Genomic DNA, 16,912 nt, shown 5'->3' on the forward strand with positions numbered 1-16,912 from the left:
AAATAATTTGTAATTGGCAAGCACCTATAAAAAATAGAGTATATACAAAGGGGAAAAAAGCAGCAAGCTATATAATTTGACAAGATAAGTAATTTTTAATAATTATTTTTGTGTGGTGTCCTGTAATATAGTTGTTCAGGGCTCTAGTAGAGTGTTCTCAGAGATTATAATGAAAGTGAACTCCTGGACAGTAAACAGGTAAGATCTTTACTTGAAATTGTTGCAAAATAAAAAGTTGGACATCTGTGAGGGACAGGCTAGTGAGAGATGTAGAATTAATTATCTATAATTAATACTTCAAGGAATTATACATATAAAATTACAGCTGTGATGGGGTAAGATGGAAAAGTACATGGTGGTTTGTCCCAGGGATCCGGGAAGGCATCCATCAGAATGTGATAATTGAGCTAGGATCTGAAGCTTTTGTGTGTGTGTGTGTATGTGTGTGTGTTTTAACTAAAAGAAGTCTTAAGTATTTTGAGGATTTATTCCTATTAGTAAAGTTAAAAAATAGATTTCGTCACTTAAATCATAGTAGTTACATTAAAAATGAGTGTAATAAAATCTTTCAGTGGTGATGAAATGGTTATATGATACTGTCCTCAGTAAAAATTGTGTACCTAGTAATTTTAGAGAAGCAGGGACACTAAAAATGGTGATTAAAAAATGCACATATGTCTACAATGTGTTCTCTTTGTGCTTTCTCAAAATGTGTATCATTAAGACTCTTAACTCTTTTGACAGAAAATCTTTATGGCATAAGGATATCAGCATAATATTGTTTCCGTAGCCTAGTTATTCCTTTAGCTTTTTTGCTAAATTGAAGAAAAAGTACTCAAACTCAGTGTCATGTTAGACACATGCTTTTTTTGTTTGCTTGCAGATCCTCATTGAATTTTGTGCAGGTGGAGCAGTGGATGCTGTGATGCTTGGTAAACATGTTTTTGTTCTTTATGTTTGTATCTTAAATTATACTTAAAGGATTTCAAACATTTAGCCCTATATATATATATATATATATATATATATATATATATATATATATATATATATATATATCTTGAATAGATATCTTGGGTGAAGCTCAATAAATTAAGAAATCAGCCTAATTACATTTTATATTCTTAGATAATTGTAACAAAATCCTGAAATGAAATGTTGAATATAATATGTGAAGAAAGTAATCTTTGTCGAATATTTAGTTCTTCTAAAATAATTTACTAAATATGATCTTTGACATTGATGGTAAAGGTATACATCTTGCTGATGTGTTTTCACTGTATAACAATGCAGATTTGTTTACTCTTTTCTTTATAGAACTCGAGAGACCATTAACTGAGTCCCAAATACAAGTAGTTTGTAAACAGACTCTGGAGGCCTTGAACTACTTGCATGATAATAAAATAATCCACAGAGATCTAAAGGCTGGCAACATTCTTTTTACCTTAGATGGAGATATTAAGTTGGGTAAGTTTCTTCCCTTAAATAAAACATTTGAATTTGTGCTGAGATTTTCCCCTGTATGTACGTGACTTAATATTGTTTTGTTATGACTCAGATGTGTAAAACATGGAGAAATTACTCCATGTTAATTTTTTAAATACTGCCTTGGATAAATAATTCATTAACTCCCAGAATTCCTAAGTATAGGCAACTAATATAAAGACACTTTAAAAAGAAGGTAAGAAAGGATGGATTTCATTTTCAAAAAGACAAGCTTTAGAAAGACCAGTTAATTCTTTTTACTCCTAAGTTTTTGTTTGTAGACTTAATACATTTAGAATGAGATAATACATAAAAGAGCTAACTTAGTTTTATCTTCATTTCCAAAACTCATGTCTAGTGCTTTTCTTTTCCCATGTTTAGTTTTATACTCCATTTTATAAATATGGTATCCTGGCTAAACTAACAAAGTAAGCCTGGAAAGAATGTCTAAAGTAAGTATAAAGGACTAGAATTTTTAATTTTGTTTTTTACACTGAGGAAATAAATGATAACTTCATAAGGAGTAAATATAGATTTTAGATGGAAAACTGATTAATTTCCAATGTACACATACAAATGGAAGATACAGTCCTCTTTAAGTGTATCCAAGACAAGAATTTTTTAAAAAAATCTTGTGATGAAGTCTAAATTTGTTGGGACGGCTGGGTGGCTCAGTCGGTTAAGCGTCTGCCTTCAACTCAGGTCATGATCTCCAGATCCTGAGATTGAGTCCCACATCGGGCTCCTTGCTCATCGGGGAGCCTGCTTCTCCCTCTGCCTGCTGCTGCTTCTGCTTGTGCTCTCTCTCTGACAAATAAATAAATAAAATCTTTAAAAAAAATAAATTTGTGTAATTTGGGAGGATGAAAAGATAAAATATATTCACAGGCCATCTTGTGATACCATTGATCATAATCATTTCACTTTTTTCATGACATCTAAACAGGTATAATTGGGATGGCTGGGTGGCTCAGTCAGTTAAGTGTCTGCCTTCAGCTTAGGTCATGATCCCAGGGTCCTGGGATAGAGTCCCTCATTGGGCTCCTTACTCAGCAGGGAGCCTGCTTCTCTCTCTGCCTGCCACTCCCCCTGCTTGTGCTCTCTCTCTCTGACAAATAAATAAATAAAACCTTTAAAAAAATAAACAGGTATAATTTGATATACTAAATTTTAACCTTTTTGTTGTGAAATAATACAGATATAGAAAACCAGACAAGTACTTGTGTAGCTTAGTGATTTCGTAACTTTGTAGATGATAGCTTTGTAACTACCACCTAGGTCAAGAAATAGAACTAGCGGCTCTTCCATGTGTCCCATCGTAATCACTGTCCCTCTCTTCTCCACAGGTAACCTTTATCCTGACCTTTATAGTGATCACTTCTTTGAGGTTTTTTTTTTTTTCCATGCGTTTCTTTATGGCTCTATCATCCAGTGTTCATCTCTTGACTTTAGAGTTTAGACTTTCCCATATTTAAAACCTGATTTTTCTTCTAAGTCTCTTAATTTATAGGTTCCCCCCCATCTCTTTCTTTTCTTTACATTTTATTTATGGCATGCATTTTCAGGGGGGCCAAAATTGGTTCTTAGGGGGCAAAAAAGATCTTAGATATTACAGTGTTTAATAATCCTCCAAAGGCCCACAGTACACAAACAGATAGTGTATCTGTGGTGTTAAAATTTCATGGGGGACGGGAGGATTAGAAAAAAGTGTCTAAAAAGGCTCCATAGGAGAATGATGATGAAAAAAAGGTTGAGAAGCACTGAACTATGAGACCTGGGTGTTGCACCTGTAGAGTTTCCCTCAACCTGCATTTTGCTAATTACATACTCATGATCATTTTTAGTAAGTTTCTCTCTATATTTCCTTCAGGTTTTCAGATAAATGCAAAGGCCTCATCAGTCTCAAATTTGATTCTTTGGCCAGACTGTATTTAGGTGGTTTTGTGTCCTTTCACTGGGGAGGCATATGTCTGCCTTTTGCTTTTTTTTTTTTTTTTTGGATTGCAGCTGTTGATGCTTAATGCCTAGATCTGTTCTTTGGTTTGAGTTGCAAAATGAATTCTATCACTTTGTTTTCATTTATTTTTTTTGATTATAATTTTGATATAATTATTTGCCAATTATTTCATTATTTTTATTTATCATTGTAAAATTAGGGATAATTATATAAGATGACACCTCCCTTCAACTATTTGGTTACTCAGGAGTATAGTTCATATGGACAAGAGAGGAAAAATGCTTGATTCCTTCTTTTTATTTATGTAGCTTTAAAGACCATGAATTGGTTCTCTCTCATCCTCAGTTGGTAACCGGTATTTTTAAAAATATTATTAATTCATGAATTTAATTTTATAGATTTGAAATCTATAATTTTTATCCTTATTAAAGCTCACATTATACCATCTTTGATCAATGGTAGCCTCTTCAAGTTGGTATGTTAATCCTTTTGACATGACTTTAGTAACCTTTGATAGCTTCTTTGTTACTATATATTAGGTTGAGGTGTTTCAGGCTTATCTTATGTATTTCCTGCCTCCAACCTGTAATTTAGCCATTTCTTTAAGAAGCCCTAGTTTCTTTTAGTAGGATATGGTATTTCAAGACTACTTCTGAATTTAGAAGTGATTAACAGTTTCTAGATTGGCCATCATTCTAGGCCTTTCCAGAGGACAGAGCTAGGCTCTCATGAGTGCCTATGTATTTCCTAATCAAATTCAGGATGTTTGTTTTTGTTTTTAACCTAACCTCTTCGGTATTACATGTGTATCTCCCTCTATCTTGAGACTCCTGGTTCTGAAGGACATTGATGATAGGTTTAGAGCATCCCATAATTACTTATTTTAGTTCCCTTTTCTATATTTAATGCTCACCACTAGTCCTTATGTTGCTATCTCTGGTCATGTTGGTTGTCTGAAGTTTATTCTCTGGTAGATAACTCTGGAGGGGCTCTCTGAGTTCTTATCTAATGACAACAGTACTACCTACCCATATTTATACTTTGAAGGTCAGTTTTGCTGGATAGAAAATCCTTGGCTTACATTTCTTTCCTTGAGTATCTGAAATACGTTACTCTGTTTTCTTCTGTTATAAAGTGTTGTTGTTGAAAAGTCTGATGATAATCTGATTTTCTTTCTCTTTCAAGTCATGTGCTCATTTGCCTAAATGCCAAAGAATTTTTTTTCTTCAAGGACCAATAGTTTGACTAGACTTTTCTCTAATATGTTCTTATAATATAGAAGCCTTTTTTTTTTTTTCCAGGAAAGTTTTCTGGAATTACAGGTTTGAGTATTTGTTCTGTTCCCTTGCATTGACTATCATTTTTAGGGACTTTTTTTATTTGTTTGTTGGCTTTTCCAGTCATCAATATTTAAAAACTTTCTCCCAGATTCTTTTATCTTTCTTCATTTAAAAAAAATTGTGGTGAAATATAAAGTTTACTCTTTCAACTATTTTTAAGTGTACAGTTCTGTAGCATTAAGTATATTCCCATCATTATGCAACCATCACCACTATCCATCTCTAGAACTTTTTTCATCTTTCCCAATTGACACTCTGTACCCATTAAACACTAACTTCCAATTCCTCCCTCCCCCCAGCTCCTGGCAACTACCATTCTACTTTCTGTCTCTATGAATTTGACTACTCTAGGTACCTCGTGTAAGTGGAATCATACAATATTTGTCTTTTTATGACCGGCTTATTTTACTTAGCATAATGTCTTCAAGGTTCAACCATGTTGTAGCATATCAATTTCCTTTTAAAGTCTGAACAGTGTTCTGTTTCTTACATGTACCACATTTTGTTTATCCATTCATCCATTGACGGACACTTTACCTTCTACCTTTTGGATCTTGTGAATAATGCTGCTATGAACGTGGGTATACAAATATCTGTTTGACTCCCTGCTTTCAATTCTTTGGGGTATTCTAGAAATGGAATTGCTGGATCATGTGGTAATTCTGTATTTAATTTTTTGAGGAACTACCATTTTCCATAGTAGTTGTACCATTTTACATTCCCATCAGCAATGCACAAGGGTTCCAATTTCTCCACATCCTTGTCAACACTTGTCATTTTCTGTATTTTTGATGATAGCTATCCTAATGAATGTAAAGTGGTAATGGGTGTGAATTTGTTGTTTATTTGCTCTTGCATTTCTCCTAGTTTAATCTTTGTTTCTAAAATGATTTTTCTAATTTTTCTTGAGTTCTGTTACCTCATAATTGAGGTTTTTTAATTCTGATGTATGTTACTCTTTTATGTTTTATATCATTTTTTAAACTCTGGTAGCTCATTTAAAAATAGTACATTATCATTTTGATCCATTCTGGTGCACATTTTTCTCTAAATGTATTTAGAATCTTCAATATAGGAACATACTTTTGTGTAAAATAGTGCATACCTTTAAAAGTAAGTAAATTATTGACGATTTAGGAATGCCAAAATAGTCTTGACTTGGTTGACATTTGAAACAGTTGCAATTTTGTTTTATTAATTTGTAAATACTTAGAGAATCTTCTATTTCTGTGATACCCTGTTACATGTACACAGATGTAAAGCACCATACTGTCCTCAAGAACTATTTAATACACTACAGTAACAAAATTTTTATGATGATTTTGTCAGGTCATATTGTTCCAAATGGAAATAAATGTGTAAAATGCTATTTAAACAGACCAACATATACATGCTGCATCATTATATGGAGAACTACAAAGCACATAGCAACTTTAATTTTCCCCTTTGCACAGCAGTTAAGGTGCCTTTTTGTCCATCTTTAGTTTACCTCAGGTGCTTAGAGAGATAAGAATGTTGACAAGGGACAGTTGTTGTTTAGGCCTATTTCTGGACCTCCTTCCCCAGTCATATTCTGAGGGGAGAGAGTTGAAAAGAGCATTAATAGGCTCTAGAAAAACACTAGAATAAGTACCGAGCTGAATTTACCTGAGTACAGAACCTCTTCTGGCAGGAATTTAAATTGTCTCAAGTCCTTCCTCCCAAAAACATAAGAGAAGTTGTAAGTTGAGGAGGTTGGGGGTCGGGGGGGAGGGATAGTGGTGAAGAGTCCTGAATAAATCTATTTACATTGTATCTTCCACAAATATATCTTCCAACTTTAATATGTTTTATTTGCTTACTCATTTATGAATTTCATTATAAAACATTAATGAAATAACTAATGTAATAAAGGACTTTGTACACCACATTAGGAAGCTTAAAATTCATTCCACAGGCAATAGGTAGCTACCACTGTCTTTTAAGTGGGAGCATTATGTGGTCCAAAAAGAACGCCCACCATATAATAGACACAAATAATTAGAATACAGTCAGGATTTTATGAGCTTTAAGAGTTCTACCAACAAAAGAGCACAAAGGTTAAAATTATAGATACGGCTACTAATAGTAGCTCCCATTTATTGAGTATATATTCTGTGCCACTTCTTGTGGTTTGAGCATCAAATATTGGATTTTTGATATTCATTTTGAGAATTATGGCATGTCAAACCTGAAACTTAAAAGTTATGTATAAATGGTATGAGGTAATTATGCAGCAAGAGCAAATTTGTGTTGCTATTAATTGTTCTCTAAGCTGAGAAGGTGGGGTTGACAACTGATAAAGCTATAATGTTGTTCTCTATAATTTAAATCGGAAAATATGGTTTTTTTCTTTGTAATACAATTTCATGAAGAAATTAGCAAGACATATGCTGTCAAGGCTACTTTGTAATTTCTGCTTTTCACACTAGAGAAAAAAATGTTTATGTCTATCAATTTAATTATAGCATGTACCACTAGTTGGCATTTGTTTTGAAGTGGGTAGACTGGTCTGTTTTAAAGTTACTACTTTTTTTTATCAATTCTGAAGAATTCATGATCTGAAGATGTATAAAGATGGTAGTATTAAGTGTATTAATGATAGGATATTTTCTTTGGCAGTGTTTTTGGAGGGGGGTTGTGGTAGAAAGAGTGTGTTCAAAATGAGGATGGTAGAGAAATTACTCTTTCTGTTTTGTTTACCCTTCAATAAGAATGGCCTTGTTAAAGATTTGAAATGCTTTCCCTATGTTAAATACAGTGAACTTTGCTAAAAAACTATTAATATTTTGTATGATTGCTTATTTCAAGCGGATTTCGGAGTATCAGCTAAAAACACAAGGACAATTCAAAGAAGAGATTCCTTTATTGGCACACCATATTGGTATGTATTCAGCTTTATGGATTTATAGTATTATGTCAGAAGCTCTTATCACCTATTACGCATTAATTTTGTCCACATAATTGATTATACTGTCTCTCTTTTATGTGGCTTGCAATCGTTATTCTTAAGTTAAACATCTTAACTTTTAATTCTCTGTCTTCATAGGATGGCTCCTGAAGTAGTCATGTGTGAAACATCTAAGGACAGACCCTATGACTACAAAGCTGATGTTTGGTCCCTGGGTATCACTTTAATAGAAATGGCTGAGATAGAACCACCTCATCATGAATTAAATCCAATGCGAGTGCTGCTAAAAATAGCAAAATCAGAGCCCCCTACATTAGCACAACCATCAAAATGGTAAAATATTCTAAATGAAGCCTTTTACGAAGCAAAACTTGATGTTTTATTCTCCCAGCTTTTCAAGGGTATTTAAATTTAGTTACTGGTACAAAGACTATGAGTAGAAAACTGATTTTTGGTAATTTTTTTTTAAGACGTAAGGACCATACAAACTCTTATAACTAACTTTTCCCATAAATTTGAAAGTATCAGTGATTTGAGGTCTACATGAAACAACTGTATATAATACAGTATTTTCTGTACTGTAAGAAAGTGAGATATATGTGGTTGATGTATATTTGTGGAATTTAATAGAGTTTCTGTGATTTTTCGCATACTTGTGAATATATGACTATGTCTCAATGTCTAAAACTATGACTCTACATACATATATATTTAATTTTGTGTTTACAGATGATATCTTAATATTCATCTTATTATTATGAAATCTTAGTCTCATTAACTAGTTTTCTTATGTTGAATAGTATTAACATACATAATAAAACAACCATAACTTATCAGTTTTGTTTGATTTTTAATAACAGAGAATAAAATAGAAATATCATTGTTAAAATTTTATTTTGCAGGTCTTCAAATTTTAAGGACTTTCTAAAGAAATGCTTGGAAAAGAATGTGGATTCCAGGTGGACTACATCTCAGCTACTGCAGGTAAGAGAAGAGTGATATGACGACCGTGACCATGTAATTAGCATCTCTTTAAGAAGAATACACTTTCAGATTCATTCAGCATATTGTCTTTTCACTTGAGTTTCCCTGTGGAAACTCAAAATACATTGTAGTAGTAAACATTTGCTTTATAAACATACGTGCTGCCATTACCAAAAGGCATTTAGCTTATAAGTCATTCCTTTTGTGCTTTTTTGATTCCATTTAATTGTATTCTTTTTATTCTTTTAGTTATTTCCACTTAATTATTTCCAGTTTGTCTCTCCAGTTACTAGATAGCAAGCCCCTTGGGGGCAGGGTTCATGAGCTAATTAATTTTTTTTATATCTCTTACAGTAAGGATAAATATTCAGTAAATACTGCTGACTTTTTTTTTTTTTTGAAAAATGGTGTTAAAGTGATTGGAAAATTTTGTTTTATAGCAGGACCTATTTGTAATATCTGAAAGAGAAATTTGTTATATAATATTACAGGTAGACAAACAGAATGACAAATCTTGAGGTAGTTACCTATTAGATTGGGTTACTTTGTAACTCCTGCATTCTAGTATTTTAGGTTGATCTGTTTATCTCAGGAGAAAAAAGAAGAAGTTGCCTTGCTCTTTGCAAGAGGTACATCCCTAGAACACACTTTCTCTTATTATTTTATTACCCCCCCTTAAGAAGATCTTAGTCTGTGACAGGCACTATTAAGTGCTGCTGAGTGTACAAAAATGAATAAAATGGCTTCTTACTTTTAAGAATATTAAAACCTTGTCAAAAAAGCAGGTATTTGCAGGCACTTTTTAAAAGATTTTGTTTATTTGAGAGAGAGCATGAGCAGGGGGGAGAGGGAGAAGCAGGCCCCCCAGCTCAGCGCGGAGCCCGATGCAGAACTCGATCTCAGGACCCTGGGATCATGACGAGCCGAAGGCAGATGCTTAACGACTGAGCCACGTGGGTGCCCTTATTTGCAGACACTTTTAACAGAACTTTAAAGCTTTTTATAATTTTTTTATTGAGGCTTTATCCAGGATTTATATATATTGTTGTTACTTTTTAAGAACTAAAACTGTACAATTTGAAACTTGCTTTAAAATTTAATTTAGATTATGAAATTTCAAACATACAGAAAAGTACATGTACCTACTACCCAGAAATGTGTTACCCTTTTTGACATATTTCCTTCAGATTTTTAAAAAGTACATAGTTGCAGGCAGCCCTGTTCCTGCTCAGTCCCCTTCTCCTCCTTCCTTGCCCAGATGTAACATTATTTGAAGTTGTTTATATTTTTGTTACCTACGGGTTTATATTTTTACCACATAATGACATGTGTAATATGTGTTTGAAATTTTATAAGCAAGCATTTCAGCTGTTATTAAGTATGCTCTTCTTAATGATCAAACAGCATCCCTTTGTTACCGTTGATTCCAACAAACCAATTCGAGAGCTGATTGCAGAGGCAAAGGCTGAAGTAACAGAAGAAGTTGAAGATGGCAAAGAGGAAGATGATGATGAAGAAACAGAAAATTCTTTGGTCAGTATTTAGAAAGGAAATGTTATTTAGGTAATATTTAGAGTCAGGTTTTGAGGTGGAATTGCACCTGTGTCTAAAGATGAATTGGGGGGTAGCAGTATAAAATCTTTAATTTTAAGGGTGAAGATTAACAAGTTTCCCCTTTGCTATCCATTTTTGTCATATTTATTTGAAGATTTGTCAGTTCTTTAAATTATTTTTATAACCTCATCAGATTTTAATTAAGATACTAAATCATTATATATTATTTAAATCATTTATTTATCTAGATACAAAATATATATTGTTTTGATCCCCATCTTCAAGTTATGTTTTAACACTAAAATTGTATAAAATCTTTTTTAGCCAATACCTGCAAGTAAGCGTGCCTCATCTGACCTCAGTATTGCCAGCTCTGAAGAAGATAAACTTTCACAAAATGCTTGTATTTTGGAATCTGTCTCAGAAAAAACAGAACGTAATGCTTCTGAAGATAAATTTAACAGCAAAGTTCTTAATGAAAAACTCCCCACTGATGAACCTGAAAAAGCTGCAGAGGGTATTAATGAACATAGTAATGATGTTCACTTAGAAGCTGTGGCTGAACTTCATAATAGAACGACAGTAATTGAGGAAAATGGGAGAGAGGAGAAGAGACCCAAGCTTGAAAATTTGCCTGACACAGAAGACCAAGAAACAGTGGACATTAATTCAGTCAATGAAGGAAAAGAGAATAACGTAATGATAACTTTAGAAACAGATACTGAACAGATTCTGAAACCTGTGGAAGAAAGGGATCAGGAAAAGAAACAGATATTTGAAAATAAGATTATGAAATCTGAAGAAATTAAAGACACCATTCAAACAATGGATTTAGTTTCTCAAGAGACTGGAGAAAAAGAGGCACACATTCAGCCAGTTGAAAATGAAGTTGTGCTTACAAAGGAAGTCACCCAAGAGAAATTGGGAAAAGATGACAAAATTCTAGAAGATGTGATCAGCGATACAAGCCATTTGATAGGAACAAATGAGGCAGGAGATGTTGCTCAGAAGGCAGTTGAAAACAATGCTGAGGATGCTCAGAGTAATGATGGGAAAGAAGTGGTTGAAGTAGACCAGGAATTAGTAAGTAAGCCCACAGAGGGTCCTAAGGCTGGTGGTACTGAGGAAGTTCCTATTAAAGACGTAGTAGAAACTAATGAGATAGATCAGAAATCCGTGGAAGGTAAAGATGAGGAACAATTAATCAACAGTTTGGAGAACATAGTGAAGACCAGTGAGGAATCTGGGACAAATGAAGGTGAGGAAATTACTGAGTCCAGTAGCACTGAAGAAAGAGAGGTCAGACGTGTAGTAACTTACACTGACCAGAAGGCTTTAGGAAGTGAAACTCAGAATGCTCAAGAAGCCACTGCTCAGATAGATACAGAGCAAAAAGCAATTCCATGTGAAGTGCCAATTAAAACAGAACCTCAAGTGACTCCCTCTTCACAGCCCAGTGAACCTCAGCCTGTCCCAGTACCCAGTATTAATATCAACTCTGAAGATGCAGAAAATAAAGGGGAAATAGGTGTTTTATCAAAAACTGAAACCATGCTGCTTCCAGAATCCGAGAATCAAAAGGAAAATGATACTGATTCAGGCACTGGTTCCACTGCTGATAATAGCAGCATTGACTTGAATTTATCCATCTCTAGCTTCCTAAGCAAAACTAAAGATAGTGGATCAATATCTTTACAAGTAAGTATATGTGGGCCCTTGTTTGGGTTTTTCGTTGTTTTGGCAATTTACAGTATATGTGAAACAGATATTTTGAAAATAAAACAGCACTAAATCAGTGTAGTACTAACCCTATAAAATTCTTAAGGCCTATGAAGGCAATCAACTATAAAGAATCAAGGAGAGAGGTGCTGGATATAATCTTTTAATTTTTTGGTAATACCTATCTATTTTTGCCAACTTGATGTAAACAGTGGAAGTTACTTGGTTTGTTTGCGTTCTCTTACTGCACATATTTAGTTATATTTTAGGAAGAATCCATTATATATGAAAGAATTGAGGAATTGAAAGAATGATCTCTTTTTAAGCACATTTAGAGTATAAATGTCCTTGATTTACCAGTGGCCCATACATTGTTGCCTCCTCAGCCATAGTTAATACTGCCATGAGAACCACTGTGGGAGAACAAACAAAAAATCAAAAACTAAAACAGAGAACACTTGGGGCCTTTAGAGCCATTTTCAAATCTTAATGTGCTTAAGAGTTACCAGGGGTATACATGATTAGGGATATTAACTAGACTTAATGGTGCTAAAGGTGATCATTTACCAGCACATGCAAATGTTGAATCTTTACGTTGTACACCTGAAACTAGTATACTATTATATGTCAAGTATACTCAGCATGAATAAATTATTTTATTTATTTTTTAAGATTTTATTTATTTATTTGACAGAGAGAGACAGTGAGAGAGGGACCACAAGCAGGAGGAGTGGGAGAGGGAGAAGCAGGCTTCCCACTGAGCAGGGAGCCTGGTGTGGGGCTCAATCCCAGGACCCTGGGATCACGACCCGAGCTGAAGGCAGACGCTTAACGACTGAGCCACCCAGGCGCCCCGAATAAATTATTATTATTAATTAATTAATTTATTTAAAAGATTTTATTTATTTAATTGACAGAGAGTGAGAGAGGGAACACAAGCAGGGGGAGTGGGAGAGGGAGAAGCAGGCTTCCCGCCGAGCAGGGAGCCGGATGTGGGGCTCAATCCCAGGACCCTGGGATCATGACCTGCGCCGAAGGCAGTCGCTTAACCAACTGAGCCACCCAGGTGCCCCCCGAATAAATTATTTTAAAAAGGAGTTTCAGGGAGAGCTATGTGGAGATCTGGGGTAGGGGCCCAAGAATCATTATTTGTAACAGAAGATCCCATGGAATTCTGATACAGGTGAGCCATAGATTACTTAGATACTCTGGATTGACAGCAGAAGAGAAGACTGTACAAAGCAGGAACAACTTAGGAAACTGACCTTAGGCACAAGACTCCACGGCATGACTGATGAGTCTGCCTGTGTGTACCAAATTATTACACATATTGCCTAGATTGTCTTCAGTTAAATTCCGTTAATTTGAACTGACTTAATGCCTTTTAAAAAAAATCCAAATACTTTTTTTGAGGATTAAGGTGATATTAATTGTAGATACTTGAGTAGGAACTGAAGAAATAGAAAGTTTGGATTTACAGGGTGGCATGCCCACTTTAGATTTTAGGGGAAGCCTGGCTAGATAGGGTGCCATAGTCCAGGCTTAGGAAGAGGAGCATGAGTATACTGGCAGCCTGGAGAGTCGAACACTGAGAGGTTGCAGAAAGGTGATTGGAAAGTGCCAGAGATAAACTAAAATCCTAATGCATTTTGAATTTAGTATTTTCATATTTCACTTTTGCTCCCTCTGCTTTCAAACCCTTCCCCCCAGATCAAAACCAAGTAATTATTTGTTCTCAATACTTAGGTATTCCAACTGTATTTTTTGGAATGTTATATTTCTGTTATTTCTATTTGGATTTAAAAAGTATTTGGATACCAGCTGAGGAATGGAATTTGGTCTTGATAGAGAATGGTAGACAATAGCTATCAGGCAGTAGAAGTGTTATCTTTCTAATAACTCTAAAATCACAAGTCCATCTCTTTCTCTGAAATGGAGGGGGGCTGTTGATATTATCGTTGCTGATGAAATGGAATTTGATTCCCAGTCCTGGCAGTGTGTAAAAATTACCTGGGGAGCCTTTCTGGAATGCAAATTCTCAGCCACCCTGTTAATTTAGATTCTTTAAGGGATGAGCCCCAGGCATTTATTTTTAAGTGTTTTCTTAGTGGTTCTAAAACTGAAAAGCAGAGGTATCTGAGAACTTAAGATCAGAAGAGGAAGAAAAACGATTAATATGTAAAAGTTATACTAATGAGACATTTATGTGAATTGTTTTTTACCACTTGTGCCTAATTATGATGTGGTGTCATAAAAATTATACATGCACAGTTCTGTGTTGTGTTTTGTTAAGAAGAAAATGTTTTCCGTCTCCAGTATTTTCCATATAAAGCCTAACTAAAATAAAATCTCACTCAGGAAACAAGAAGACAAAAGAAGACATTGAAGAAAACACGCAAATTTGTTGTTGATGGTGTAGAAGTGAGTGTAACAACGTCAAAGATAGTTACAGATAGTGATTCCAAAACTGAAGAGTTGAGGTTTCTTAGGTGAGTAGAGAACATAATTAAAACTGGTTTTGTGACTTCCTTTCAGTCTCTGCAAAGTATGAAGAATAGAGAAACAAGAGTAAAGTCTTGGCTAATTTTGGATTATTTTTATTACTTTAACATTTGAAAATATTGTTAAAGTTTTTTTTTTCTTAAAAAGCATTACTTCAAAGGTGTAATTTTTGCTGTCTTCCCCTATTATTGCTGTTAAATTTTGTCAGACGTCAGGAGCTTCGGGAGTTAAGATTCCTTCAAAAAGAAGAGCAGAGAGCTCAACAGCAGCTCAATAGCAAGCTGCAACAACAGCGAGAACAAATTTTCCGGCGCTTTGAGCAAGAAATGATGGTAAAGTCTTAGATTTTGTACGATTTTGTTAATACTGAAATTTAGTGCTTTAAAAAAACCCACCTTTAGAATTTGTTCTTTGATTACGAGATTTTCTCTGGCTTTGTTAGTATTTCTGGCCTTTATCTCTTTGGTGTTCTAGTATGTCTTTTTTCCTTTTGCATGAAAGGATCTTCTATCTCAGTCTTCCTGTCACTGACTTACAGTGTGATGGGTGTCTTCCAGTTTTCTTTGATTAAAATTTATCATGAAGACCTGGATCATGAAGCCAGTAGATGGTCTATAAAGTTCTTAGGTGTGCCTATTTCTGGATAATTTTTCAGTGTTACAATTTGACCTTTCAGATTTAGGATCCAGGATTTTAAGGCAGTCTAGAATAGTTGTCTTCAAGCCTGTCTGAATATTAGAACTACTTGGGGCCTGTTCAAAACATGCTTACTTCTCTGGCTCCTATAGTTAAGCTTCCACATCCTTATTCACAGCTGCTAGAGAAATTGGTGCCAACTAGCCAAGGGTAATTGTCATGGAGTCTTTCAATTTTTACCTTGTGTCCGAAGTTGGAAAAGGAATAAGTAATGTGTTATAAAATTTCAGTAATTTATTGAAACATCTAGCTTAATGAAGGTTAGAAAAAAGATCATTTCAGAGGTTACAGTATTCATGTTTTGACTATAGTTCTGCGGTTCTTATAATTGTAAGTAGTAAGGATTGTTTTCTGTGAAGTGTGGCATTGTTGATTACATTTGTTGGATCATAACTGAGAATTCCTTTTTTTTTTTTTTGAAGATTTTATTTATTTATTTGACGAAGAGGGACACAGCGAGAGAGGGAACACCAGCAGGGGGAGTGGGAGAGGGAGAAGCAGGCTTCCCACGGAGCAGAGAGCCCCATGTGGGGCTCCATCCCAGGACCCTGGGATCATGAGCTGAGCCAAAGGCAGATGCTTAATGACTGAGCCACCCAGGCACCCCCATAACTGAGAATTCTTAAGAAAATACTGAACTTTTGTTCTCATTGACTATTTTTATAGTACTCAACATTCTATTTTCAAGAACTTCATAAAAATTGCATCTCTTTTCCCCCAAAATATTTTCTGAAATGTTTTTCCTTTTTTTTTTTTTTTTTTAAATTTTTAGTTTTTAGAGCTGAAGGGAGGGGTAGGGGGAGAGGGAGAGAGAATCTTAAGCAGGCTCCATGCCTAGCACAGAGCCCGATGTGGAGCTTGATCTCACAACCCTGAGATTGTGACCTGTGCTGAAATCAAGAGTCGGATGATTAAACAACTGAGCCTCCCAGGTGCCCCTTTACTTATGTTTTTAAAATACCCTTTATAAATATTTAACTTTACCTATATCCAAAATTATATAATACTCAGGTATTAAATAGGTAGGGATCTTTTGTTGAAAGCAAGCAGATTTATAATTTCAAACGATTTGTCTCAGTGAAATAGGAAGTTTAAGAATCTTAATGTGAGGAGATGGGGCACCTGGGTAGCTCCATTGGTTAAGCGTCTGCCTTCAGTTCAGGTCATGATCTCAGGGTCTTGGGACTGAGCCCTGTGTTGGCCTCCCTGCTCAGTGGGGAGTCTGCTTCTCCCTCTCTGTCTGCCTACCCCGCTTGGTGCTCTTGCTCACTCTCTCTGTCTCTCTTTCTCGCAAATAAATAAAATCTTTAAAAAAGAATCTTAATGAGGAAGAGTAAATCTGAATATGATAAATAATGGTACATTATTAAAATAGACTTTGGATAAGACCTTTGATTTATCAAACATTTATTGGATAAATATTGAAATTTTTCTAACTTTAGTATTTCATAGCAACTGGGTATTGTCTTGATGGTTTAAAAATTTTGAACATTCTACTCCTTGTATAATAGAAGTATTTTCTGTGTTAGAAAAAAATGAAATGCTCATTTTTTAAAGATTTTATTTGAGAGAGAGAAAGAGAATGCCTGAGTGGGGGAAGGGGCAGAGGGAGAGGGAGAAGCAGACTCCCCGCTGAGCAGGGACCCTGATGCATGGCTTAATCCCAGGACCGTGGGATCATGACCTGAGCTGAAGGCAGATGCTTAACCGACTGAGCTACCCAGGCGCCCCAAAATGCTCACCTTT

General features: G+C 34.9%; 1 protein-coding gene across 2 annotated transcripts in view; it reads left to right on the top strand.

The window, feature by feature from the left end:
• SLK (STE20 like kinase) overlaps positions 1-16,912 on the top strand; it is a 56,282-nt gene that overhangs the window by 22,799 nt on the left and 16,571 nt on the right. For both annotated transcript variants that reach the window (XM_027594385.2, XM_027594396.2), the window contains exons 3-11: positions 884-932; positions 1,318-1,467; positions 7,612-7,684; positions 7,850-8,044; positions 8,614-8,695; positions 10,100-10,228; positions 10,574-11,947; positions 14,327-14,457; positions 14,679-14,802. In XM_027594385.2, the coding sequence (XP_027450186.1) occupies positions 884-932; positions 1,318-1,467; positions 7,612-7,684; positions 7,850-8,044; positions 8,614-8,695; positions 10,100-10,228; positions 10,574-11,947; positions 14,327-14,457; positions 14,679-14,802 (2,307 nt within the window). The remainder of the gene's footprint in view (positions 1-883; positions 933-1,317; positions 1,468-7,611; positions 7,685-7,849; positions 8,045-8,613; positions 8,696-10,099; positions 10,229-10,573; positions 11,948-14,326; positions 14,458-14,678; positions 14,803-16,912) is intronic.

Source organism: Zalophus californianus, chromosome 15 (genome assembly GCF_009762305.2).
Source record: "Zalophus californianus isolate mZalCal1 chromosome 15, mZalCal1.pri.v2, whole genome shotgun sequence".
Taxonomy (NCBI): Eukaryota; Metazoa; Chordata; class Mammalia; order Carnivora; family Otariidae; genus Zalophus; species Zalophus californianus.